This window comes from Clinocottus analis, unplaced genomic scaffold, assembly GCF_023055335.1.
Source record: "Clinocottus analis isolate CAN_PGR_092001 unplaced genomic scaffold, fCliAna1.0.p SCAF_18, whole genome shotgun sequence".
In the NCBI taxonomy this organism is placed as follows: domain Eukaryota; kingdom Metazoa; phylum Chordata; class Actinopteri; order Perciformes; family Cottidae; genus Clinocottus; species Clinocottus analis.
The window spans coordinates 11,324,178-11,349,910 of record NW_027175909.1 but is presented as its reverse complement, the minus strand read 5'-3'; the positions used below and the strand labels follow the sequence as shown (position 1 = coordinate 11,349,910).

The following is a 25,733-nucleotide window of genomic DNA, read 5'->3' as shown; positions in this document are numbered from 1 at the left end:
CTGGAGAACTCATCATCGTGATCCTCATCTCCCTGAGCCCGCTGCCGCGGCCGCGGCGCCCTGCCAGCGCCGCTGCAGCTTTGATTGCAGGCGCTGGTGCTCGCTGCCCCCCCACCACCCCTCCCCCGTTCAACATTCAAAACACTACTTGGTCCATTTTCACTCAACAAATACCCATTCACTGGAAATACAAACCGTGTGTTTTGCTGAACACATTTAGGTGCACTTTATTCTGACCGTACATTTTCGGACTCCCCCAAACTACGACCTTCTTTTTAAGACATATTGACCGTGGAAATGATAGCCCAGATATCAAAGGAAATACAGAGCATTTCTTTTCCCAGTACTTCGTCGTGACATAAGGAATTAAGTTTCTGGAAGCCCTCTGTGTGTCCTCGAGCAGAAAGGGCGTCTCCTGGCGTGATGTATGTGTGCTGCAACCGCACAAACACGACCCCCGGGTGACCCCTTAACTCATCCATTCCCTCCAGTGATCGCTAATTGAGGAGCAGTGACCTCATCATCCCGACCGCCTATACTGGTCCTCCGTTTCCCCTCCCAGCTGTGTTTGGAAGCTGCACTGCTGTCAGCGTACACCCATCCCTATGCCATCCTTCTTCCTCCTCCTCCTCCTCCTCCTCTTCGAGAGTCTCTCCCCCTTTAGTGACACTGGGAGGACGCATCAGCTGTCAGTCACACTTCAGCAAGGAGCTGAGGGCGGGAACTCCTTTCCCGATTCGTCACATGACCTCTAGACAAGGGGACAAACTTCCCATCGCTCATGAAGACGTCTCTCTTTTGGGCGATGGAAGTGCAAGGACACTTTACTGCCTGCATGCACGCATGCAAAGTCAGCCCGCCCGCCCAACTCTCTGCAATGTCTCGGCTTTGTAACATTCACATGATATGGATACAGCAATATGTGAGACAAGCAGTTCGGTTGTACAAAAATAAAGTTGAACAACGAGGGAATCCTCCAACCACAGGCGGCGTGCGATATTGCAATCTCTACCACTATGATCCTAACAGAATTGTGTCAATAAATATATTTTGGTCACTTAGTTTTTATTCATGATTAGCAGTTAGCAAGTTGTGGATTAGCGTGTCCACAATCAGAGAAAGAATTAAGACAGACAACATAAAAACGAGTTGAAATGTCGACATCTGTAGGCGAGTTTGCGAACATCTGAAAAATGCCTCATACGGGTGGTGGTTGTTGTTGGATACAGTTAAAAGTCACATTTTTTTTGTTTTAAAGAAACCGTTAAAAAGATTATATATTATCAACAAAAACAAAAAAAAAGGAAACTAAAAAGGCAACTCTAATAGATATCAAGGTGGAAATAAATGGCATTGCCTATGACCTAACACATCTGGATAATTTAAAATAGGCGATCAAGAAGTCTGTAGTCAACTCTCAGGAGTCCATAGTCTTTTTGTCTCTCGCTTCCATTCCTCCGTGTGTCTCCCATACTTTTTCCATACCTCCTCTTGGAATGCTCACCAATCGGGCATTAAAGTCCTGATGATGTGTTTAAGTCCTCAGGCTTGGAGTTTAAATGTTAGTGTGTGTTCTGGCGTAAGTATCTGAATGTATTTATATAGGGATGCAGTTAACGTATAGGTTTGTGTGTGTGTGTGTGATTCTGCGTGGAAGTGTGTTTAACAGAGAGGGATCAGGAGGCAGCCAGAGCCTTGATCAGGTACAGTTTGTCTCCTTGCTCACTGGTAAAGATGGGGGCCTTTTTGTAGTGTTCAACAAGCTCCTCCATAGAGTTGAACTTGCGCTGTCCAATGCAGTAAAGGGTTTCTTTCAGCTGCACTTTGAAATGCTTGTTCTTACTCTGCGCCTTCAGGGAGATGGAGAAGTCATTTGGCTGTGAAAAGAAAAAAGGAAACACACGTTTATATTCTCAGTGTTCAGACAAAGCTTTTAAAAGGTTATTTCTGTTGAGTCAAGGCGCCTTTAGACTGTGCGGCAACAACAACCTTGAATGTTTATTCTAGCATTCGTAGCAGCAGTCGCATTGGGAGAATTGGATCCTAAATTTCAGACGCTGTCTCCAAAGCTCCGAATAACCACCTGACAGCCCAAACCACACAGTGTAAAGGTGACTCACAGGGGTGAACCTTGTACAACACATCAAGAGAACCGAGGCTACTGACCGATGACTCGCTGTCTCGGATGAGAAAGTCCCCCTCGACGCCTCTCTGGTTGAGGGCCACCTCCGCCTGGTGGCGCGTCACCTTTCCGTAGTACCACTCCTTCCCCGCGAAGCGCCCGACGCTCGAGGGCGAGATGTAGTCACAGTCGGGCGTGGGCGGCCCGGCAGGCCCTGCCGCGGATTTATGGGAGGCGGAGTCCAGCACAGTGACGTAGTTTTTAGGCACCAAGCCCAGTTGTCCGTCCGCTTTGCGACACTTCCACCACTCCGGGTCGTTCTCGGGCTTCTCCACGACCTCCATCACCTCGCCTTTTTCAAAGTTAAGCTCCTCGTCATTGCCCGAGCTAAACGGGTAGAGGGCCTGAACCGTGTGCAGCACTCTGTTGCCGTTCGTGGTGCTGTTCACCACGGCGGCCAGCTTCTCCGTTAGCAATCCGGCCGGGTCGCCGATCCCGCCCATGCCCCCTACCCCCGCCGTCCCGTCCATGTCCTCTGTCACGTAGTTGGACGGAAACCAGCCGGACCGTCCGGTGTAGCTGCCACGCCACCATCCGTCGCTGCACTTCTCCATCACCACAACCCGCGTGCCTTTCACCAGAGACAGCTCGTCCTCGCGCTCGGCCGTGTAGCTGAACTTGACCAAGGCGGGCAGGTTGAGGTCGTAAAGTCGCTCGCCGTTATCTGCACCCATGTCCGTGTCTGCGTTGGAGGCCGTGTCTCGCATACCCCCCTTTCTGCTCTTCACCTTCCCAATTCCTAGACAAAAAAAAAGGTGTAAGAGTTAAAAGACAAAGAGGCGTCATCTACACCAAACTTAAGTGAAACCAGTGAATTAGGCGAGGAAGGTAATTAGAAGGTACACAGATCTTTTGTATCAATTTCCCGAAAGGTCACAATTTTACTAAAAAGCAAGTCCCTGGAATTCACAGTTTCACACCCTTTTCACTGATGTGGAACAAGTCTCAACAGAAAACCAGCACGCACGCACGCACGCAAAAGGGAGGAGTAAAAATCTCAGACAAATACCAGGCAGCGATAATAAGCATTAGCGAGGAGGGTAAGTAGGGCTAAAATCATTGCTTTTCCACATGTACAGTGGCCTAGCCCCCCACACTTCAAACCCAGATGCATTCTTGGGGATTAGGCTGAGGAAACAAAAAAAGCAATGACGGTGTGGGTGAAAAGAAAAAAACTTGTTGGGGTAAAATCTTGTTTCGGCATGGGCCTATAAATCCTGCGAGAAAAAAAAAAAAAAAAGTACACTAGTTTATCAAAGTACTGCTACCTAACACTGGAATGAACAACGGACAACAGGACTTGAACACAATCATACTTCATTGTTGCTGACCACCCCGGCTGCCCCGACACCTGCGGCCTTGCTGGCACAGCATCTGGATACCAAACTCAGTCCCAAGTCTGCAACCACTCTCGCTCTTAGCATCGCCTCCTCCCCTCGGTCCACAATTCTCCGCTCCCACGTTACCCCCGAAGCATCCCACTGAGCGGACCATGTGATTCAGGCAAAGAGAGGGAATTCATAAAAAAGGCATATTTATCAAGACACTATCCACGGTGGTCTAGCAAAGAGTGCGCTTTTCCTTTCGGTTTGCTGTCTTAATGCCAGGCAGTCACACAGGGCATGAGCACGGGGGGAATTATTTCATACATGCAGTCGACCTTTTGGCAACTCGAAACAGCCCAGAGGCTTACAGAAGGGGGGATTACCAAGCCCTTTAGCCTTTCCCTCGGTTATGAAGCCCAGAGGCCGAGCTTTGGCAGGCCTGTGGCCGTCGTCTTACTGGACAGGAATTTCCACTTGGCAGTTTGGCATGCCAACAATTGTATGACACACGTGTAGCTAGCAGTGGACACAGTGGCGGGATCTAAACTTCTTTAAACTTTTCAAGACACCAGAAAGCAACAAGGGGAACCACAGCTTGATCTACCTGTATATTACTTGTAGAGAGGAACAGAACAGTCCACCCTGTTGTGCGTTCTTGCAAAGCTAATACAACATAACTGCTATCGTCACAGACCTACGGCTGAAATGATGATGCAGGCAAACCTGACCCGGGCTGAGACAGACCTTGATACCAGACACAGTGCGCAGACCAAAGTAGTGACTATTTATGATTACGTTCGCGAGGCTATTTGCTTGCATAATCAAAAGTCAGCTGGGTGAAATTATATAGGAAGGTAGGGCGTAGTCTCCAGGATTGTGCTGGGAGGATGGTGAGTGTTTGTTTTCAGAGCGAGGAACGTGACTAATTTGTCGCCATGCCACACTGAATCTGCTTTACCACAGATAAATTGGCACTGAAAGGTGTCCGTGACTCAAGGAGCACAGACAAATTTCATGGTAGCGCTGAGAGTCCAACGTCAAATTGCTTCCAGGTAGACCCTGTAATTAGTCACACCACTGTAGATAACTACAGGCTGCACACAGGGTGCTAAAAGCTGATGTCTGTATGTGGAGGTCTACGTATGCCTCTGTGGAGTTTTAAAAACTCAAAAGGAAGAACTTAAAAAAAAAAAAAAACGTCTACATTGTTTTTAAAATAGATGAAATGGAGAAATTCGGGAATTCCAGAAACTCTGGATTATGAATGTACTCTTCAACGTTTCCACAGTCACATGTTGAGGCAGAAGATGTTCGCACAGGTGCAAGCTCCAGGAAGTGAGCTGTGCACAGTTGGAAATGGCCTAGTTAGCTCCAAACAAAAGGTCAGGGGTCAACCCTGCATAAATAAATGAACGTTGAGCTCCAGCTGAGAATGGGGACAACTGAGAGCTTATATTTTATCTCTCGAGCCAGGTATAACAGCCCTCATCAGTGTCCCTGTCAGGGATGGCATTTGCCGCATCCTGCTTCCTACATAAACACTTTGCTTAATTAAAAAAAAAAGATCAGAATCCAGAAGTCACTGCAATTGACGAGACGCTCAATCTAAGCTGAGTTATTGAAGGGAAGTTGTCATGTGCATGGGAGGCAGATGATACGGAGAGAGGAGAAGAGAAGATGAAGTGCCCATGGGTCCTTATGCGAGGTCAATTGCGGAGAATTCCCTCTGGTGGCAGCAAACAAACAACAGAGTTTATGAGTTCTTTTACAATGCAGCAGAGGCTCCTATCTTGCCGGGCTTTCACACACACTCAGCGTGGTAATGCTTAGAGCAAGGCCCCTGTCTTCATTGGTGGACACCGCAGCATTTTTGACTGGTGATAACCAAATTTGGCGCGCACTTCCTGCATATTCTGCCAGGTGTGCAGGGCAGACGCCTTCTGGTCGGTTTGGTTGGTCAACGTGCTTTTGTTCAATCAAATTGGTCATTGGTGTTACTTTAAGGAGAAAAACCTTAAATCATTCAAATAATTTCTGATAACAAATTACTCATTACAATTCTAACACTTCCTGTTAATATTAAACTATTTGGAGGGACGTATATGTGTGTATGCCAGGGTAAGCGTTCATATCTTTAATAAAGGGTTACTTGTTTAGCGGATTTATTTTGGAACAACGCATCCTTTTATTTATCCGAGATCTTCCTATGACTGTTGGTGGGGGAGAAAGAAAGATCTCTGGATTTCTCAAGCTTTAGCTGCGCCTCAAAAAGGAACCCTGCGGTGGCCATGTCTCCGTCCTGACAAGTGCTCAATTATAATGCATAAAATAAGGAGGGTCGGGTTCTGGTGGTTGATAATAAAGGCATATTTTTAGCGGATTGAGCGATGTGGATTGGCTCTCATTAGGGGTTAGGTCAGTGCAGCCATCAAAAAACCCTGACCCAGCAGCAGTACCCGATGAGCTTTGACTGACCATAAGAGAATTGACATATTTCATATTTATTTGATCTAACAAATAGCTTAACCATTTTCCCTTGAAATATAATTGCAGGGACATCCCAATGAAACAGCTTTGGCAGCCTACTGCGGTTCGCTTTAAGTCTGTAATTACTTAGAATTACTTATTTAGTTAGTTGATTCACTTGAAGAGTAAGTAGAATTTCAGTCTGATTGAAATGAGCGTAAAATGGCAAACTGTACATATAAAAATGTATGGAGAAAAACAGTACGACTGAGTCAGCACAATTTGACATTGTTCTAAAACTTGCACAGAAAAGGTAAAATAGTTTATTACTAAGTACCATCTTAAAATGTATAAAGAACTAGCTAAAATGAGTGCAATATTTATAATGTAATATTTAATTGTATTCACTGTACATTGTTTCATTACAACTCTGCATATGATATCAAAGTTACAGTGACGGGGCAGCCGTGAGGTCAACAGACACAGCTTCAGTTGTTGTGATGGACACATCACTGGTTGTTATCAGGACTGAAGCCGTGAATCTTTAAGCATGGGACCGCCCATCTTACCAGCAGGTCACAGTACTGTCCAGGCCTCCCAGCAAAACAGCTCCACCAAAACACAAACACTTGAGTCAGACGAGTAGAATTGTGTTGAAATGAAAGTAAATACTAACAGTCCTCCTCTCAGAGCTCCCACCTGAAAGCAAACCTAAAAAATGTGTCTATGCAGATGTGCTCGCCGGGCGCTTCCCTCGAAATCCATACGCCATGCCGCCGCTATACTGTTACTTAAGAAAGATCCTCAACACAGATGTGGAAGTAAAATGCACTGGAAAATTTTCTCTTTTTGACGTCAGATGCTTTTTCCTGTGTATTTCCTGAGAAAAGGACGCAGAGGAAGGAAATCATGTCGTGTCAGAAGCCAGTAACTCACCGCAAACAATGACAAAAGGCCTCACAACACGCGCGTGTCAAATCCACCCCAAAAAAACAACTTCACTTTTTGCTTACAGATGAGGTGAAAGAGGAGAAGAAAGTGCTGGAGAGATTGTTCGGCTACCAGTGACAGAGAGGAACTCATTTTGTTTTTTAACTCTGGCCTCCCAAAGCTGGCTGGCTAGCCATTGTCTGCCAGGGCCCTCTCGACCCCTCGGCTTCCCTCCATTCCAGGGCTCTTCCTCTGTGGACGACAACACCCCGCGTCAGGCTGTCTGACAGCATCTGAACATCCCTGTACTTGAACACAAACACTGGGACAAGTTCAACAGCAGCGAAATGCTTTGTCGCCGACGCTGACGAAGAAATGTTCATTCTTTTCGAGCCAAAAGTGTTTTAAACGTTCTGGTAATCTGGTCAGTACAACACTGGCGAGTCCCTTCCACATCCTGAAGTCCTTCCTCTGTGTGTCCATGGCAATTTAAACTCTTGACAACAATGTGTCACTCGCTTTCAGCGGACATGTGAGGCAACACAGCCGCCCTCAGCCATATGGTTCAGTATGAGACCTGCACATTAAATGTAATGACACTGTGTGCAGACAGAAAGAGTGAGTCAAGCTGACTAAAGGGAACGTACGTACACAAGAGCAAGTTGGCGTGTTCCTCAATGGGATTGGTTTGGGGTGCCTTTAAGGACTACAGCTTCAATCAAGCTGCGAACATGGCTGACAGATAGCTGCACAGGAAACATTCAAAGCTCTTTCAACTTCAGCCGTCTGAGACATCAAAAGCAGGCAGCCGTCAGCCGCTGTGATGGAGCAGAGGGAGGGGAGGGCGGCGCAGTGCTCCATTTGGTTTTTACAGCTTTGGACAGTACAGCATGTCGTCACACACTCTGTCAAGTAGAACCCTTCCTGATAGCCAAAAAGGTGGTTGTATTGATTCCTGCCATTAATAACTTTAATTCTGAAATCACACTGGTTGTGAATCAAGCCTGGCTATTGATATTTGTATATTTTTCCACCACTGAATGAAGGATCACTCTCAAACACCAACCATTTCTAACCTTTCACAGTCACGCATTTTCATAATTTCTTTCATCTTACCTATTTTTTCTTAACCTCAACTCTGGTGACCCAAATTTATAGAACATTATATCTTGGGTTCCCACTCGTCAAATGCCATATGTACTTAAGTACATATGGCATTTGTTGTATCAAAATGATCTGTTGTATCATTTTGATACAACAGATGACTTGGCAACTTTAAAACAACAACATGTATTTGTGGAAGAGTAGGAGCAACTGCAGGAAGCTAAACTGAGAGATAAGTATTCGCCCTGCTGGCTGATCTAGGATCAGTCTAATGACAGAGAGCGGAGTGTTGCTGAGAATGTGCCGATACATTGACACGCTTGACTTAGGACATATTCATGTTTTTTTTTCTTCTCATGAAGCTACATTTTGTAAATATTGTTGAAAGACAAAACAGAAAAGGCAAAATGTTGACTAAAATTTGAAATGAACAAATAAGAAAACAAGACTACAAAACTGACCCACATACCGGCCTCAATGCCAGCTTTCCATCCACGACATTTTGAGACATCAAATCTCTACATTTCATTCAATAACAAAGAAGTATTGGTGTTTACTAGCCAGCTATACTCATGACATGGATTTAAAACTATGACTCAGGGTAGGTATTGGTAAACTCAACACAACCTAATCCTAACATGTATAAAGCTGGAAACAAGCAAATGTTGTTGCTAGAAAGAAAATGCTAAACTTATAACTTAATTATCGATGTATTTTCTGTCAATCCACTAGTCTATTCGTCAACCATCAGGTTAATGTACCAGGGGAGCTGTGGTGTAGCAGTTCCACTGTTTTCTACCAACATGTTTACAGTGCTTTGCAAGTGTTCAACAAGTCCAAACTCACTGCTCACTTCCTGTTAAGCAATTCTTAATGGCAGAAGAAACAGGAAAACAAAGATGAGTGGACAGCTTCACGGGAGAGAAACATCTTAAGGCTTAAACGGCGTTAACAACTCTCCCGCCAAACTTTTAATTATAATTAGGTCTTTTACTTTTCTGGTCTGGAACAGCGGTTTGGAGAAAAGAAAAGGAGTGGGAAAGCAGGCAGCACGGGATAGAGACTGCCAGAAAGTCAAACAGACAGACCCCGCACAATGATTCAACTTCCTTCTAACTTCCTCTCTGGCCTGCACTCCAACGCTCAGAGAGAAATGTGGCTCAAATTAGAGTTTCCGCTCGCTGGGGAGGCTAAGAAACAGGAAAACAGAGGAAGGGGGGAGAGAGAGAGAGAGAGAGAGAGAGAGAGAGAGAGAGAGAGAGAGAGAGAGAGAGAGAGAGAGAGAGAGAGAGAGAGAGAGAGAGAGAGAGAGAGAGAGAGAGAGAGAGAGAGAGAGAGAGAGAGGAGACTAACAGCTCTCAGTTTACACAAGAAAAGGGTTTGTTAGCTCATCTCTATGTTCTTCTCAGCCCTTTGCACTCTCTGAATTCTTTACAAGCAGCGGACACACACACACACACACACACACACACACACACACACACGTAGAGAGATAGACAGAGACAGGAGATACCACTCAACGGTTACAAGGTGAGATTACAGCATGGGTGTGCGCCCGGGCCTTTTGAAAAAGTGTGTTAGTGTGGCTGTAAAGTATCTGCGGCCCACGGAGCTGCCGGGGTAATGACATTCCTCTGATAACCAGGCGAGGTGTGGGAGATGGGAGCCCGAGTCCCATCAATCAGCGGAGACCCCTTGCTCCTCTCAGTACAATGACTACAGTGTTCTACATGAGCACCCCGCGTCCCTTCAACTGTAGCTCATGACTAGCGGTGGGGTTGACGGGGTGGAGGAGGGACCCTCCCAGAATGAGCGAGCTTGCCCCGAGGCTAGCATAAAAGAAAACAGACTTCAGCTATGTCTTGAGATATTCCTAAACGGGGTGGAGAAGGAGGTCTTCAAGCATGATAATGTAATCTACCAAGTTGCAGCCCACTCACTAGGACAAATGCTAGAAAGAAATGGGAGTAGGATTACTGTGTGTGCATGTGTGTGTGCGTGTGTGTGTGTATGCATGTGTGTGTGTGTTTAAAAGAAAGAGACAGAGAATGATTGCTGAGGCAATTACAGGCTTCGGCTCAGCAGAAGGCTTCTCAAAAGCATATCCACCCAGTCTTTGCAGCGGCTCACGCAGACAGCCGTAAAAAGCTGTTGAGGCACTCTCTCCCTACCAGCACAACATGTTAGCACAGAAATACCTTCCTGCTCACTCTAAATATGACATTCATTCGGCTGACCTGAAGCTTACAACCAAAATGAAAAGAATAATAACTCTGAAAGGGTATGATGAAAGAAAACCGTGACAACCACTCTTGCACAGTCAGAGAAAAGAACGCCTCAAACTTTAGACAAAAGCTCTCAAAACTGCTTGTCGAAACAGAAAACAAGGAGCGACAGAATGACGAAGAAAGTGGAAAAACTCACGAAAGAAATGTTTGAATAGGTTAGCCATGTCCATTTTGGGCTCGCTGTGTCTCCCTCTCTGTCTCTTTCCCGGCCCCTGCGCTCTTCCCACTGCAGCTGTAGAGTAATTCCATGTGAACACCCAGAGAGCTGGGCGGACAGCAGAGCTGGGCGGCCCACACCATGACCACGTGGTCAGTGTTAGCCAATGAGTGCGCGGGATAGGGAGGCCTCCAGTCTAGCTCTGGAAGGCAGAGTACAGAGGCCTCATGGAAAGGGTAAGAAGTAAAGAGGGAGGGGGCTATTGCTCAGACTCAGAGAAAGGAAGAGAGATAAAAGAAGAGGGATATAGAAAAAGTAAAGGATCTAGTCTATCAACATTAAGCAGCAGATTAGTATTTCTAGGAGTGGAATGATATAAAAATACATTTGGTAAGTAAGGATCTGTAGGGACGCTGCACAGCGGCTGAGTGAGTCAAGTCATTGAGTTCTGTCACATGACTGCAGTTGTTTGTAGAGACACACTCATAACTTTATAACAAACCCAGGAAACATGAGTCCACACACACACACACCAAAAAACAGCCATCTGCAGACAGATGATACCCTTACACATTCTTCCAAATGATGACACCACTCCACACCCAGCAACTTGTTTAAAAAAAGAAAAAAAAGATTTTTTTCCCCTCCCACATAACATATGGAAGTGTAGTCATCTGTTTTGTTTCTCTTGTTGTTCTCCCACACATAAAAATACAACCACTACCAACAATCTTCTAGTTTAAACATTGTAAATCTAATTTTAGCTTATTACAAAAAAAAAAGAGACAAATGAAGGTGACGGATTTACAAGCTTTCTCAGATTGTATTAGTGTTTAACAAGGCTCACATATGCCTGAACTCATGTTTTACATTAGTCCTTTTTTATTGTGTTTGTGGGAGTGAGACCTGAGCCTGTGTGCCTGTGCCTGTGTGTGTGTGTGTGTGCCGTGCAGCTGTTCACCTGAGGTTATTTGATCAGTGGATGTAGTGACAGGTGGGAAGTTGTTAGGAAGCCTGTGGCCGTGGTGCGACCCAACAACACAGTACACTAACAGTCACGTAAACCTACACCCTTAGGGGGCAAACAGAATGTACAAACTAAATGTGCAGCAGTTACAACAATTTACATGATTGAGTCCAGCAATAAGTTATGGGAATGTCTTGTAAATTAAAAAGACAGTGTAATCAGGATAGAAAATATATATATATATATATATATATATATATATATATATATATATATATATATATATATTATTAGCTGTATTTACCTTTCTTTTTTTACCATGCTATCACCATTCTCCTCTCACCAGGAACGTTACACAGACTTTAAATAACTAAAAATACCCACATAGACACACACACACACACACACTGTGCAGCTAGCAGGAAGACAAAGCTCACATGTCCAAAAGATAAGTGTTTTGCAAACACTGCAGAGTGTGATAGTTACAAATTGATGACACTTCTGGTTAGAAGTACTTAGAACACCCACATTCTTTCAGTCCCTTTGTGCACGTAAAAGACACTTTGAGGACAGGGCTCCCTCGCAGGAGGTCGCCCGCGCAGGAAAAAGTCATAATCACAAAAGCAAAAGAGATAAGGCTACCTCCTTCTCTGTTTCACATGTGCGGTTTGATGACAAGCATTTTTTTACAAACCACAACGCATCAAGTAAACAGAGCTGCATTACATCCCACAACACATGTCATTTATCTAAATACTCAATTTAATGTAAATCCTGCACATCTATTTGGGTGTGCCTTTAAGTTCCTGTAGCAAATGCTGTTATACAACCTTAAATCTAATTAGATCTGCCCCAAACAAACACAGCCTAACTACACCAACACACACGGTTATCCCATCATGCTCTTAATTGAGACAATGACGTCTTGCAGAGTAGAACTAGTGGAGATTAGAGTGTGAAAATAATCAGAAACTAAAGACAATCAGACTTTATGAAACACATGAGAGAAAAGAGCGAGACACAAAATCGTAGGCAAAATGAATATCAGGTCATTTGGATGCCAGTGGTCAGTGTGTGTATCCCAAATTATCATAAACGCCTGTCATCAAGAAGAATTAAGTGAAGACAAATGGTAACCTTGGCTTACATACAGTCACATTTGCCGTGCTCCTGGCAGTACAAGGCACTTGGCAGTGCCCAGAAATATCACTGCTATGTTGACAGAGCAGAAAACACCTGTGTCGTATCAATTCTGGTAAAAGGGAAGGAGATATTTGGAAAAGTCAATCTTTCTTTCTGCTATTTCTTATTCAACCTAAAACAGAACACATGAAATCAAAGTAATGTAAAACAGGCTTACCTACACAAACGCTTCATCAATAAGGGAAAACGCCACATTACATTAGACACTACACTCTAGACACCCCAAGCAGAAACTAAAGCTTCAGTCTAAGTGGGCTGTGAGAAGAAAGTAGCTCTCAGCATTTCAACCAATCAGACATCGACCTACGACCATCCTTCTTGGAGGCCGTGAGAGCACATTAGATACCACAGCAATGTGGTCACAGACAAACAGAGGTAGTGCTGGCCTAGATAAAAGGATGCTCAATCAATATGCAGCTGTGTAGGAAACATACAGTCATCTCTATCACAAACATCTTGTGAGTGAGTGACAATGTATATAAATGTTTAGAGTGCAAATACAGGTTAACTGGAATCATGTAAGTATCTAAAATAAAAAAATAAACACACTATTGCTAGTTGAATTGAACACTTTCAAAGTGAATAGAGCAGAAGTGTGTTTTGTTTTACCAAGTGTGTCTTTGAGATTCTTGACAATAGAAGCTTTCCTGGCACTGTTTTTCCTCTCCACATAGTTGGACGGCACAAAGCCTGTTTTGTTGGTGGCATTTCGAACCCTCCACCAGGATTTGGAGTCGTCGAGGAGCCAGAGGCGCTCGTTTTTCTTTATGTCCAGCTCCTGGTCCTGCTGGGCCATGTAGTCGAACTTGGCGATGACAATCACCTCTTCCGTCATCTTGCACTCAGTACACTGGAGGGGGGGGAGGAGAGAATAAAAGGATGTCAGGGTTGCTAAAAATAATATTCTACATCACAGAAACTTTTAGCGGATTGATCAGCAAAAAAAAACATGATATTATACATTAGAATCTAGGTCAGTGTTGACTTATGCGCAGCAGCAGTAGCAGCGATAGAGTTAGCCTCAATTTCTACCACCAGAATGAGCAGGGCAACGTGATGGCACAGTTTCTGTTTTTTGCTAGTTCTGTTTAAATAATGACAAGTCAACATGCATTTAATTACATAAAAATAACTAAGAATTGAACTTCAAAACCTCCATTTGAACTGACACATCTCACCTATCTGTGTGCTGTTTGCTCCAGACAATGCTTTGGTAAGGAGACACAAAAGTAAATTTAGAAACTGTGTTTGAATATAGATAGTTGTACCTGTACTGCATCAAAGCTGACAACTTCAAGGGCTCTGATACTTCTCTGTCGACCTGGGAACAGAACAGAGACAATGCAGGAGGATTACAAACCAACTCTTTTCACAGGTGTCTCTCAGTTGTATCTGTATTATTCTTTAGGTGACTTGAGGGCCACTCTGGAAGTGGTGATGATATTTGGATGTCAAGCTACGGGCAGTGTTATGCAAATATACTACAGCTAGCCCTAAAGAAAAGCCAGCTACCATTTCCACAGTTTAGTCTCTGCAGACGTAATTTCCTCCTTACCAATTGTACTGTTAAAATAACAGATGTAAATGACTATTCTTCTCAGTCTTCAACAGTGACAGCTGCCAGAGAGGATCGAGCCAATTTCTCTGTATCCACATTCTTCATAAATTTACAGAGGGGACGATTATTTCCTCCCAGAAGCGGTCCAACGATTGTCTACTGTGTGAGGAATCAAGCACGAATCTGTGAGCCAGAAGGATGGCAAAGATTATTGTAATAGGGAAGTAAAGAAGAGGGGCACTGTGCGTCAGCACTGTGGCTACGTCAGGGAGTGAAGCTCTCACCGAGCACTAATGATGTAGGATAAGGCCACTAAATATTCCTGTGTGTGCAGCCTATGCAAATGCTTTGATTATGTGAACCGCATTACAAGCAGGGCTCTATTGTTTGCAACGTTGCTTATCACAAGAGCATTCAAGTTCCTTGGGCATTTAAAAATTCAGATTTGGGAGTGCAGATCCACAATCAAAACTTGTTTGTGCTCAACAATAACCACATTCACAACCACCGGTCTTATGACCCATGTAGCCAGCAGCACATCTACGCTTAGGTTAATACTGCAGCACTTGAGGAGGGGGGGACTTCTGGAGCGGCTGGTTAGTGCTTAGCTGCCCTGATGTCATGGGAGTGGAAGGAGTTTCACCTTCTCCCACCCACCAAACCCCAGCCTGACTGACTTCAGGGACCAGACACTGACCTCATTGATTGAGAGCTCTTGGTTTTTTTATTTTTTATTTGAAGCAGCAGTGTATAGGTTTCAGCTCCAGCTGGCCTTGAGATAGCCCCAGAACCTGATCTTAGGCAAACATAAGGAGCCAAGCTAAACTTTCAGCGTGATTAGCCAAGGGGAGTAAAATCAACAGCAAATAAATACAGGCAAAGAGCTGTACTTATACTTAGTCAAGATGTTGAGATGGTTCATCATTTCAGAATGACAATAAGACCAAGACAAGAGTCAAAAGCTAAAATGCAATTGAAAGACCTGAAAGGTTTGAAGGGGTATCTCCTGGCCTATTTTCACCCCTAAACCCATGTTCGGTGTTTTTTACTTTCTTTACTAAAAACTATTAGGGTGTATAGTTTGGTTTTATCTCATGGCATGTTATTGCCTGCTTCTTTTCCGCTACTAATGAAATGAATGAACACTGGGAGACATGTTGACACACAACAAAAAGAGCTAATGTACTTTCTTCAAGTGCTGCCTCTTTCACCAAGACAAAAGGCAACAATCCCTCCACTCCCTGGGCTGGGCTGGAAAACTGTCTGCCAAAGAGGCTGACAAGTTTGTATGCATGTGCTCTTTCTCCATTTACAACATCCCTCCCTTGCTATCTTTCAAATTCAACTCTCACTGCCAGTGCATAAATGTAGGACTAACCCTTCCCCACCTATCTCCCTTTTTTTTTTTTTTTACTGCATCCCAGTCTGACTATTTAGAGCTACCCCCCTTACATCTAGGGTGGGTGCGCACTAAGAGCACATCCACACCGCAGTGACTTACGATACTGCAGATGTGAGGGAGGATCACAAAGTTGGGCGACAGATGCTCTGAGCTAATCGCGCAGCTGCAGACTGAGCCAAGGCCACTCGTGATTCCAAAGCACTAAACACAAGGTCAGATAGGTCAAACTTCTCAAATGGTGTCATATACACAGTGGAGCTCAGTTTACCCTGCCGCCTGGCAGAATTAACAGGTAGCCCATCCATCACCATCCCGCGCACATTCAATAAAAAAAAAAGTTCAGCTAGTCTGACCAAAATCTAATAACGTGTCTGTTTCCAATTGTTTTTTTTTGTTTTTTTAACTTTTCTTAAAACATCAAGAATTTGATTTTTAGCAGCATTTTGTGAACCAGAAAACAGACCACTTTGGGACCAAGACAAGTATAACGCTATCTTCCTGCCATAGGTCAGTTTGCTGATTTAGGATACAGTAAAATTTTTGAGATCCCATTGAGATATAAGAGCTCTTATTTGAGGGAGTCCTGGTCAAGAGAGCAGCTTCAAATGAAAACTATTTAAACCCTTGGAGCCCATACAATACAGAAACTCAATAGAGTATGTAGTGAATAACAGTGGAGATAGATGCAAGCAAAACAACTCTGAAAATAACTTGGGTACCAGACTTAAAGCAAAAACAGGATCTGTATGCACGAGCCCTGTGGTCGTCAACAAGGGCGACTAGACCACATGGAATGGTAGACAGGTGTCAGATTTGGTGGCCGGTGGTAACTATAGGAGTTTCCCAGCTAACTGTGGCTGAAACTATGCCTCCATACCAATATGAAAACAGAAAAAGGACCAAAATAATGTCCCGATCTTGATATTTAGATTTTAACTGGACAATAAATGATGGCAACTTAAGGTGAATGGCACATTCAGCAGCAGAAATACCATCATATCAGCCTATAACACAGGAAATGAGGCCACAAACTGAATACAATTATATGAATAAGATCAATCAAATCAGCAAAGCCTCATGTTTGGAAATTTGGAGAAAAAAAAATATGTTTGGCTTTTTTGCTTAAAAAAAATGACAATTGATAATTGGTGGCATTTAAGTTTTCATTATTGGAATAAACATAATTTGCGTCCTTTTTGATCATTTACCTAAAAAACACTTGCAACAATCACAGTTTGAACTAAATGTACAGAGATAATACTACATGACAGAAGACGTTAACAAATGGGCCCGCTTGTGTCTTGCAAATAGTGCTGTTAATATGGCTGTACTAGCTCCTATTAAGATTATGATTAAGGCTTTGAATATCTGTTGAAATTCTATGAAAAGATTAAATAAAATCCTCAATTTGAATAAAGTCATTCATTGTATTATTTTGTTTTTTCTTCAATCAATTATATTTAATGAATACAAGTGCTGCATAGAACTTGAATGTTAATTTAGAATTTTAATGTCAACGTTGAGAATGAAGCTGAGGTTTAAAACTATTTGCCCTAATAGCTAACTGTTAACAACTAATACCAAGCTGATAGAGTAGGCCCAGCTTATCTACTGCCATAGTGCCAGTTGTGAGCCAGTGACAGCACCACCAGGGTTACTATCAGTCATCCACTCATGTTCTCAAGAGTGCCAACACTAGTCACAACTGTTTCCCATCAACAACAGACCCCTTACACAAATATGGCGTTATCTTTAGTGAAACAAACAAGCCTAGAGTAGAAAATGCATTTTTTGCTAGTCAATAAAATGTAAATAAGCTGAAGTAACACTGCAAGCCACAAACCACAAAAACTGCACATTACTGGTGTAATCAAGATGCAGTTTGCAACTTTGCGAAGTTACTATGGAACACTGAGATGTGTCGACCACATCCTGCAGTCTACAGCTGCTGCCATAACCCATTGTGTCTCTGTAGGAAAAGTGTAGATCTTGTCAAAGAGCACACCTAGTGGCCTGTGTTATAATTCACAATTTGAGGATACAACCCCAGAGGAATGCAAAAGAAAGAGAGAACCAGAATGGTATTAGTGTTTCTCAAGGATTTTCAGTGAATGGGTCTGACTTAAACCAGCGTTTTTTTGTAAAAATGAAGTCACAACAACTGGATAGCTCATAATCTAAACAAGCCTGAGAGAGGAATTATGGATCTGTGTCTCTCTTCCCCGTGGGAGCAAATAGTACCACTACTCGACAGGATTGCTGAGGCTCTGAGACAGCAACAGCATGAGCTCACAGAGGCAGACAGAGTAACCTAATCCCTGTGACAGCCTGCTAAAATCACAGCCTCTGCTGCCTTCTGGAATGTGCCCTGTATGCTCACTGCTCACTCAGCCCCTCTGGCACGGCTGCACTTCCGCCAACTTACACCAAAACTCACATTTTGGCCACACGGCAGGTCCGGCTTCACAATCGGACGGCGACGGACTGACGGATATGCACCGTGCTCTTTTTCACATCGAGCCGCAACGACTAAAGCCCATGAGACTGCAACTCATCCCAGCTGTCCTAGATTCTCTCAAAACAAAACAGAAGCATAGCAGCAAAGGGTCATGGGAGACTTGGCAGGCCAGCTGTGAGACAGGAAGTGTGGACACAAGGGTGACCGGATGATGGGAAAGTGATGCAATCTGACAGAGAGCAGGTTTGACCTCTGAGTTCAGATAACTTATCTTTCCCTTGCATTGATGCATGTAATGCATCTCAATTAAGAGAGTTAAGAACCAATTTAAACTTGAACACTCGAGTTGCTGGAAGAAAATAGGATGTTCCCCAATAAAACTGTTTTATTCCAGTCCAGTATCATATTAAAACTGAATTAAGGACAGCCGGGTCTCTAGTGTTTTGGGCTAAGCCTATAGGCTCAAGACTGTGTGAAAGCATTTGGTTATCCACCCCTCAGGAGCACCCTCAGCAGTTGGGAATGGCCTAAAATAGACTGGTTCATGTCTTTTGAGAATTGCCAGAGATTTTCTCTCATATAAACAACGAACACCGAAAGTTTAAAGCTTTCTTTTCGGTCAATTTCACAACAAAAGGCTTGCTCTATGATCAAAACAAATCTGCAAGAAGGGTACACAGATGTCTCCATTTGAACTATGTTGTATTGCAAGTCAGCCACAGAATTTATCACAAGAAATCTAGCCCTGCCACTTTCACAGTATTTATGCACGTTAGAGTTATCTCATCCAAATGATATACCATATTACCTTATTTATTTGTCTAGAGCTAAAAGTACTGAACTTTAAATACAGAGAATTCAAATACATGGTATCAACATTTTGTCAACCACCCATATTCTGATAGATTGGGCAACCAATCATGACAGATATCCCTTGCTAAATTTGACAATCCTCGTAATAGATAAGGCAACTACACAAGTATTGCTGAAATGTGTTTTTAGTTCCCTATTTTCACTTCAGTTAATTATGACTACATATTCTACATTTCACAAGGCATGAGGCGGGGTGCTACTCTCTAACCACAGAGAGATGGCATTGGTAAACTGACTTGCTGATTTTGTGGCTTTAAAACAGGACGAGATGTCCTTTTTTGTGTACTGTATTTTGGAATGGTGAGACGAACTCAAGATTAAAAGGGATGACACAAACATGAGACAAAAGTGGTGGCTTCACAGAGTCTCTTATATAATGCTTGCTGAATAAAAAAAAAATAAGACAGATCTTCACAAGTAAGTAAATCAGTGATCTGTATCGACCCTTAAAAGCCTCATCAAAGTACCGCACACACTACAACAAATTACATAACCAAAGTGCTTGCAGGAAACATGTTTAGAACAGGCTAGAAATAAGGTCACGGCATTAGATTTTGCTAAATAAGTCAAATTAAAGCTGGCTCACACAATCTAATTATAACCTTCCAACATTTACACAAAATTAGTTTGATGTAGTCGACAACTAGCCTTAGAAGCAGCCTGCCAACAAGAACACACTAAAGTCCTCTCCGTTAGTGAATACACACTCAAACATAATTCCTCTATGTAAGACAGGATCCATTTCCTCAGACCCCACCTACATCAGCAGAGCCTATACATCCGCATCCACGCCCTGCTAGTTGCTAGAGTTGCCAGTTGTTGTTCTGGGTGGCCTGTTTGCTTATAGATACTAGGTCCAATGATGGCCACATCCAAGCAACCTGGGATCAAGGCAACAGGAAAATAAACCTTCAGGTTACATCACCAACTCTGAGACCTCAAAGGGGTTTCCCCAATGACTAATCCAAGTTTACAAAGCAGGAGGATTCCTAACATCAAGTACTACAGCACAATAAATCTGTTGTGGTTAGGTTGTGTGCAGTGTCAGGAAACTTAAACTACTCGGAGCACTAAGGAGTCAGCAAAAGAGACGATTTGGCCATGAAATGTACTGTAGCCGACATACACCTGCTGCAACTGCAGCCTTCTAGAAAAAAGGTATTGTTGCAGTCAAAAAAGCAGATCATTTGTAAACTGCAAGATAATAATACCCAGCAGCCTGTGTCGGAGTGATGAAATGGATACACTGGCTTCCTCTTAGTCTTCGAACATCCTGGCAAATATGAGCCCTAGGGTGCTGTCACAATAGGACTAAACAAGCCACTTGGGACAGAAGTCTGGGAGGGCCACGTGTTGGAACTTGTGAGAGCGTCTTGAGAGCGGGAGACATTCCAGATTGCATGGTGATGCCACAAAAAAATCTGGGGTCTGGAAAAATCAACAAGATGTTTGATAGACAAGATGAGACTAACAACATTTTCAACACATTATCACCACTGTGTTCCCTGACTGAGAAACAGCATACATACAGCAATATGAACAAAGTAATCTTTCACAGTGCGCAATTTTATATCACGGTAATAAGACGGTAATTGTTATGTGAATTTTATTAAGAAATGGATTTCAATAACCTTAACGTATTTTATCTCACTTAGAACTTCAACACAAACTAAACAACTGCCATGGCAAGTGGCAACACATAAAAACAAAAGACTGAATTAAGCAGAAGCTTTCTGGCTCCCATGAACAATAGTTTCAAATATTTTGAAATTTTGAGCTTAACCAGAGCAAATATATGGCGAGTCTGACTACAGCGATTTCTTCATCTTTCATTTCATAAAACTGACAAAATGCAGTAAAAAAAAAACTAGTATGCAAATGCCTTTTTCACAACTTATAGTTGTTGCATTATTGGCAGATACAAATCTCTTTGTTGTTGTTGTAGCGTCCCTTTAAAATGTTCTCTCATCAATAAAGAAATGTACACTTTAAACGAAACATTTTGACATTGTATTTTTCGTCATGGATTCACAACCAATTCTGTCGTCACAATGAGAGCTGCAGTTGCAAGTACAAAAACTATTTTTCACACTGCCAAACCCACAGAAAGAAAAGATGAAACCAATATGAACTAATGGAGAAAAACACCACTGAAACTGCACACTTCTTTTCTCCAGAAATGAGGAAGTAAACCCTTCATATGAGAAATGATAGATATTCTAACCGCACATAATCTAGACCATAAACTTTTGCAGAAGTGAGGAGGCATGTCATCATAACAAATACCAACAACTGCGCAAGGTTTGATAACTTTGCTTTAGTGTGCTTTAAATCTGAGCAAAGCTTTTTTTATGTTCTCGGGTCTAAAAAAAAAAAGTGCACTTGTCATTCTTTACCTTATTTCTTCTTCAGCATGTGACGTTGGTTAATACAGAGAAAGTACCTTTCTTATTTGCTGCTCAAACATACCTACATGCATGAGCAGTCAGAGTGAGACATGTCAGACAGAAAAAGGTGCTATTGGGAAGAAAAAAAGAGGAAATGGAAGAGCGCTTATGCAATTAGTGAAAAAACAAAAGAGAATTACGAAAAGAAAAAAAAATCTTCACTTCTTAACTCTTATAGAAACCAAAAGCCACTTAATACATTAGATTCCTGGGCTTGTCATCTGACCAGGGGAATTTTCAGCCACATTACATTTTTGGCTATCACAAAATTGCACAGTTGGTATTTTCCCCCCGAGGCTGTGAGGACACAGATTTGGCTGCTTGAGGCTACTGCTAGCACATAGCAGGCACTGAGAAAGAGGCAGGGCAGTAAAGGGACCTCACAAATGCATATCCATAAGAGTATACTGTCATAACATGAAGAAAGAGCATTGTTGGAGGGTATCCGAGTCAACAGAAGCTATAAATATGACAGACTAAGTAAAGAGGGCCACATCACTGTAGTATCAATATGCATAGCTGAATACTGAAAGCTTTACTTCAGGGGGAGTCCTTGATCCTGGAGTACATGACCTGGCATGGATGGTCGCAAATGTTCTCTTTGGGTCTTCTAATAGACGTTTTCATAATACTTAGAAATTAGCCTCAATTCTCAAGAGAATATATCAGGCTTCAAGCAAATTGTGGTGGTCAGCAGGTCTCCACCATCTTTCTCCCTACAAATGGCACCTATTCTCCCTCTGAGAACGGAACAACGGCAGGCCAAATGTTTTTCCCCCCCTCTCACCTCCCTGAAACCTTAATGAGAGACTGTGAAGAGGCCTGTCAGTGTGACAATAATTACAGAAACTATACTATTCAGCAGCTGCAAAGAAACCCTTTGGCGTTTGGAAAGAGACACATGCTACACCCTTAAATCATGCACGTCTAACTCACCACATATCTCCAAATTAATATCTGCGAGATGAAACACTCAAACCATATTAATCTCCAGATTGGTTTCACAGCACTGTTGAACAAGTATTGTAACAGGCCACACAAACACTAGTGCTTGCCAACAACTATAAAAGCCTTATCGCCCATTGTGCTGCTGAAGCGTGACATTTAGTCTGGCTTTGCTTGTGTGAGGTAGCGACAATGTTAGGAGATATGCAAAGGGAGCAATTATCTAACATTTTGCCCCAAAACAGAAATGCTTTCACTTGCACAGTGCATTTGCTTACATATTAATTGCCTCCCTAGGTAGATGAAAGTTAAGAGCCATTTGAAATTCTAGTATGCAGTTGTCAGCTTCTGGCTTTGAATTGGGAGCTGAATTTATGTAATATTAACTCATTTAGGACTTAAAAACATATTCCCTGGTGCCAGCTTTTCTAATGTTAAGATGTGCTAGGTTTTCTTTGCTTTATACCGTTGTAAACATAACAAATTTAAGTGTGGGACAGTTAAGCCAAAACAATACCTGAAGCCATCACAGTGTTTAACTGCGAGGGACATCTTTCATGTCATAGGCTAAATTATTACTCAATGAATTTTCAAAATAAATGTATAGATGAATGAGCAATTAGAACAATTCCTAATTCAAAGAATCATCCAAAGGCCACACCAGTAGGCGAGGAAGAGGCTGAGTAACGCCACAAGCACAGTCAACAAGAGCAACGTTACAGGGAATCGTAAGTGAATTATAAGGAATGCCTCCATCGTGACAATGACCAAGCTGGGTTCAATCACTGGACAGCAACTTAAACTCAAGCATTACTTCACGTTAAATAAAATACAAACAATGGGACTTAGGGACTGCAGTAAATTGTGAGATGCAACGTGAACCGTTTGCTGTGGCCACCGTTGAGGCGTCCTCCCAGTTTACAGTCTCAGAAATAAAAACGTTAACGTGGTGCCAGCACGAAACGAAGAGTAGCTTCACTCAAGAGGGTTGTGCCGCAGTTTTATATGGGTTTTTTTTCATATCGTAACTTAAGCTTGACAAAAGTGTATCGCGCTATCTAACTTGGCAAGCGTTATCCTGGCAAAGACATCTCACCAAAATGCTTATAACGGTGACAAATATCTCGGTTTACAGCTGAACCACCCGCCAGCCGGCTGGGTGACCGTATGTTGGCCATGTTGGCAGCGACAGGCTGTTTTTTTTTTGTGTCTGGTTTACGGTTAACGGTTAGCTGCTAGCCGACGTGACTTAAAAACGTTACTCGGTGAACCAGAGGATAGCAGGAGCTAGCCTGTAACGGTTAACCTAGCTCTCTTGAGAAACGGCAGTGTGGTCGCTTCACCGTCACCGTCAGCTCACAATCACACTGTGTCTTACCTGCTTGATGATGACCACCTCTTCTTCTCTCCTTCAAGAAATATTCAATATCTGGGAGCGCCACGCAAATGATAACGGGAATCCCCGCTAGCGGCCAATGATTTTTTTTCTTCCCACTCCGACCAGCTAGCCTAGCCGATGAGACGATGTGCCCCGTTGGAATAGCATTTCTATATCAAAGCATGTCATTGCTGGGTAGCAAAGCTAGGCTAGCTAGCAGCAGCCTCACAAGCTGTTCGGATTCCAGGTTCCGCCTACTTACGTCCGATTGGCTGCAGAGAAGTCGACTCTGCGGTGATTGGACCGCGGCGCTGTCAGTCTATACGCACTGCAGCTCCTGATGTTTTGCATTACCATTAGCATCCGTCATGATTTTCGCCCTGAGAGGCTAAAAAAATCAACCTAATCCCTATTGTAAATGAAACGCGTATGAAAAGAGAGATATACAGATCTATCTTCATGCTTGACGTGTAAATCTTTAATGTTTCAGTTCTAGTGGATTTGGAATTTCTATTTGAGTTAAAACTTTGTAAATGTGCTCAGAGTTTAGCAGTCTGATGAATGAGATTTAGTTTGTAATCTCACGTGTATGTTATCCATGCAAAGCAGCATTTCCCCCCGGGAATGTTGCCACAGACACCCAGTTAGAAATACTGCAAATATATAACTATAGCAATTCTTGCCTATTGCCCCCATCACTGGTCCATAGGCTCAATCGTTGTTTTACCTCCTTCAGCAATACGTACTAGACATTAATTGAAATCAGAATCTTTACACTTTTATATAACTGTTACTTATTAATCAATTTGGCCCTGAATCAGCTGTCCAAAAGACGATATTTAGCCTACTTTAGGCTTAATCTCATCCTGAATGATTTAATTATAAATAAAAAGGTATAGAGACATTCAGTTCTCATAAAAAGTGTTTTCATCTTATTTTCAGAATTAAAAAATGTTTCCTAAATGCTTGCTGCAGCTGGTAATATATTACCTGTACTTGAATAACCTTTATATGATGTATATTGTATATACATACATATAATAGTTGTTGTTGAGCCTTTTTAATTTAAAAAAAAAAAAAAAAAGATTAGTCATCTATTGGACAGCCTTAATAAAGGCACTCAGACATGTACACACAATAACTCATATAATTCCATTTAGATCTCTCGTGGGAAATGAAACTTCTAATAAACATGTCTATGCTGAAGCAGGTTGCAGAGTAATTTGGAAGGTTGTGCAGCGCGCTGCAGGATGCAATCTGTTTCCTGCTCAAACAGATGGGCCTCCTCTACATGTACTCTGCTTTCAACCAATCTCATCCCATCTCAAAACAAGACGATGATACAACAGACATAATGGAGACAATACCTTCTTTATCTCAGTTTATTCACATGTTTTAGGTTGATAAATAAACTTTTGTTGTGGACCAGAGTGTTTTAAAAGAAAATTGACATGGCAGGCAAAGACAATTTCACATTGTGTTTATGATTGTTCTTCAACTTTTGGTTGTAAACTAATTGAGCTTGTTTACTTATCATTTTAGTAATGGTAGAGTATCATCACACAGAATGATTTATTGTGAGCAACACTTCTGCTTTGTGGTTACAACCACAATGCTGATTATTTCCATAGAAATATGATAAACATTCAACAAAGTGTCGTACAGTTATAACCCCTTCATCAGGTCATGAAGTCACTAAATACACAAGGTGTGATTGAAATGTGTCATGTCATGTGTTTAAGTTGTTTTGATGCAATAACTGTCCGTAGTTAATAATTAATAACCAGTGGATACACACCACTGTTGTAATTTACTGTAACGTTTTTACTTCAGCTAATTCTGATTAAGTGATGGAGTGGGTTGTGAATGCCACCTGCTGGGCTCTTAGTGAAACATCCATAGTGTGTCAGTTTTGAACCGCAACGTGTCCTCTTTCATCTGCCCTGCATCGTCATTATGTTTTTATCTCACTCCATCACTGTTGCTTTGCCTTTGGGAAATCACAGAGACTGACTGCCTCAGCTTCATGCTCTATACAGAGAAAGGAAAC

At 42.6% G+C, this 25,733-nt stretch overlaps 1 protein-coding gene across 2 annotated transcripts; it reads right to left on the bottom strand.

Moving 5' to 3' along the window:
- Nucleotides 1-630: 630 nt before the first annotated feature.
- nck1b (NCK adaptor protein 1b) lies at nucleotides 631-23,900 on the bottom strand. 2 transcript variants are annotated; one of them, XM_068582349.1, is made up of 5 exons: nucleotides 23,684-23,900; nucleotides 13,891-13,943; nucleotides 13,232-13,472; nucleotides 2,167-2,921; nucleotides 631-1,877 (listed from the first exon to the last, which is right to left on the bottom strand). In XM_068582349.1, exons 3-5 carry the CDS (start codon nucleotides 13,455-13,457, stop codon nucleotides 1,677-1,679), a joined length of 1,182 nt encoding a protein of 393 aa, XP_068438450.1. In that variant the 5' UTR covers nucleotides 13,458-13,472; nucleotides 13,891-13,943; nucleotides 23,684-23,900; the 3' UTR covers nucleotides 631-1,676. The 2 variants fall into 2 exon arrangements, with proteins under 2 accessions (XP_068438450.1, XP_068438451.1); XM_068582350.1 differs by lacking the exons at nucleotides 13,232-13,472; nucleotides 13,891-13,943; nucleotides 23,684-23,900 and adding an exon at nucleotides 10,432-10,545.
- Between the last annotated feature and the right edge of the window lie 1,833 nt (nucleotides 23,901-25,733).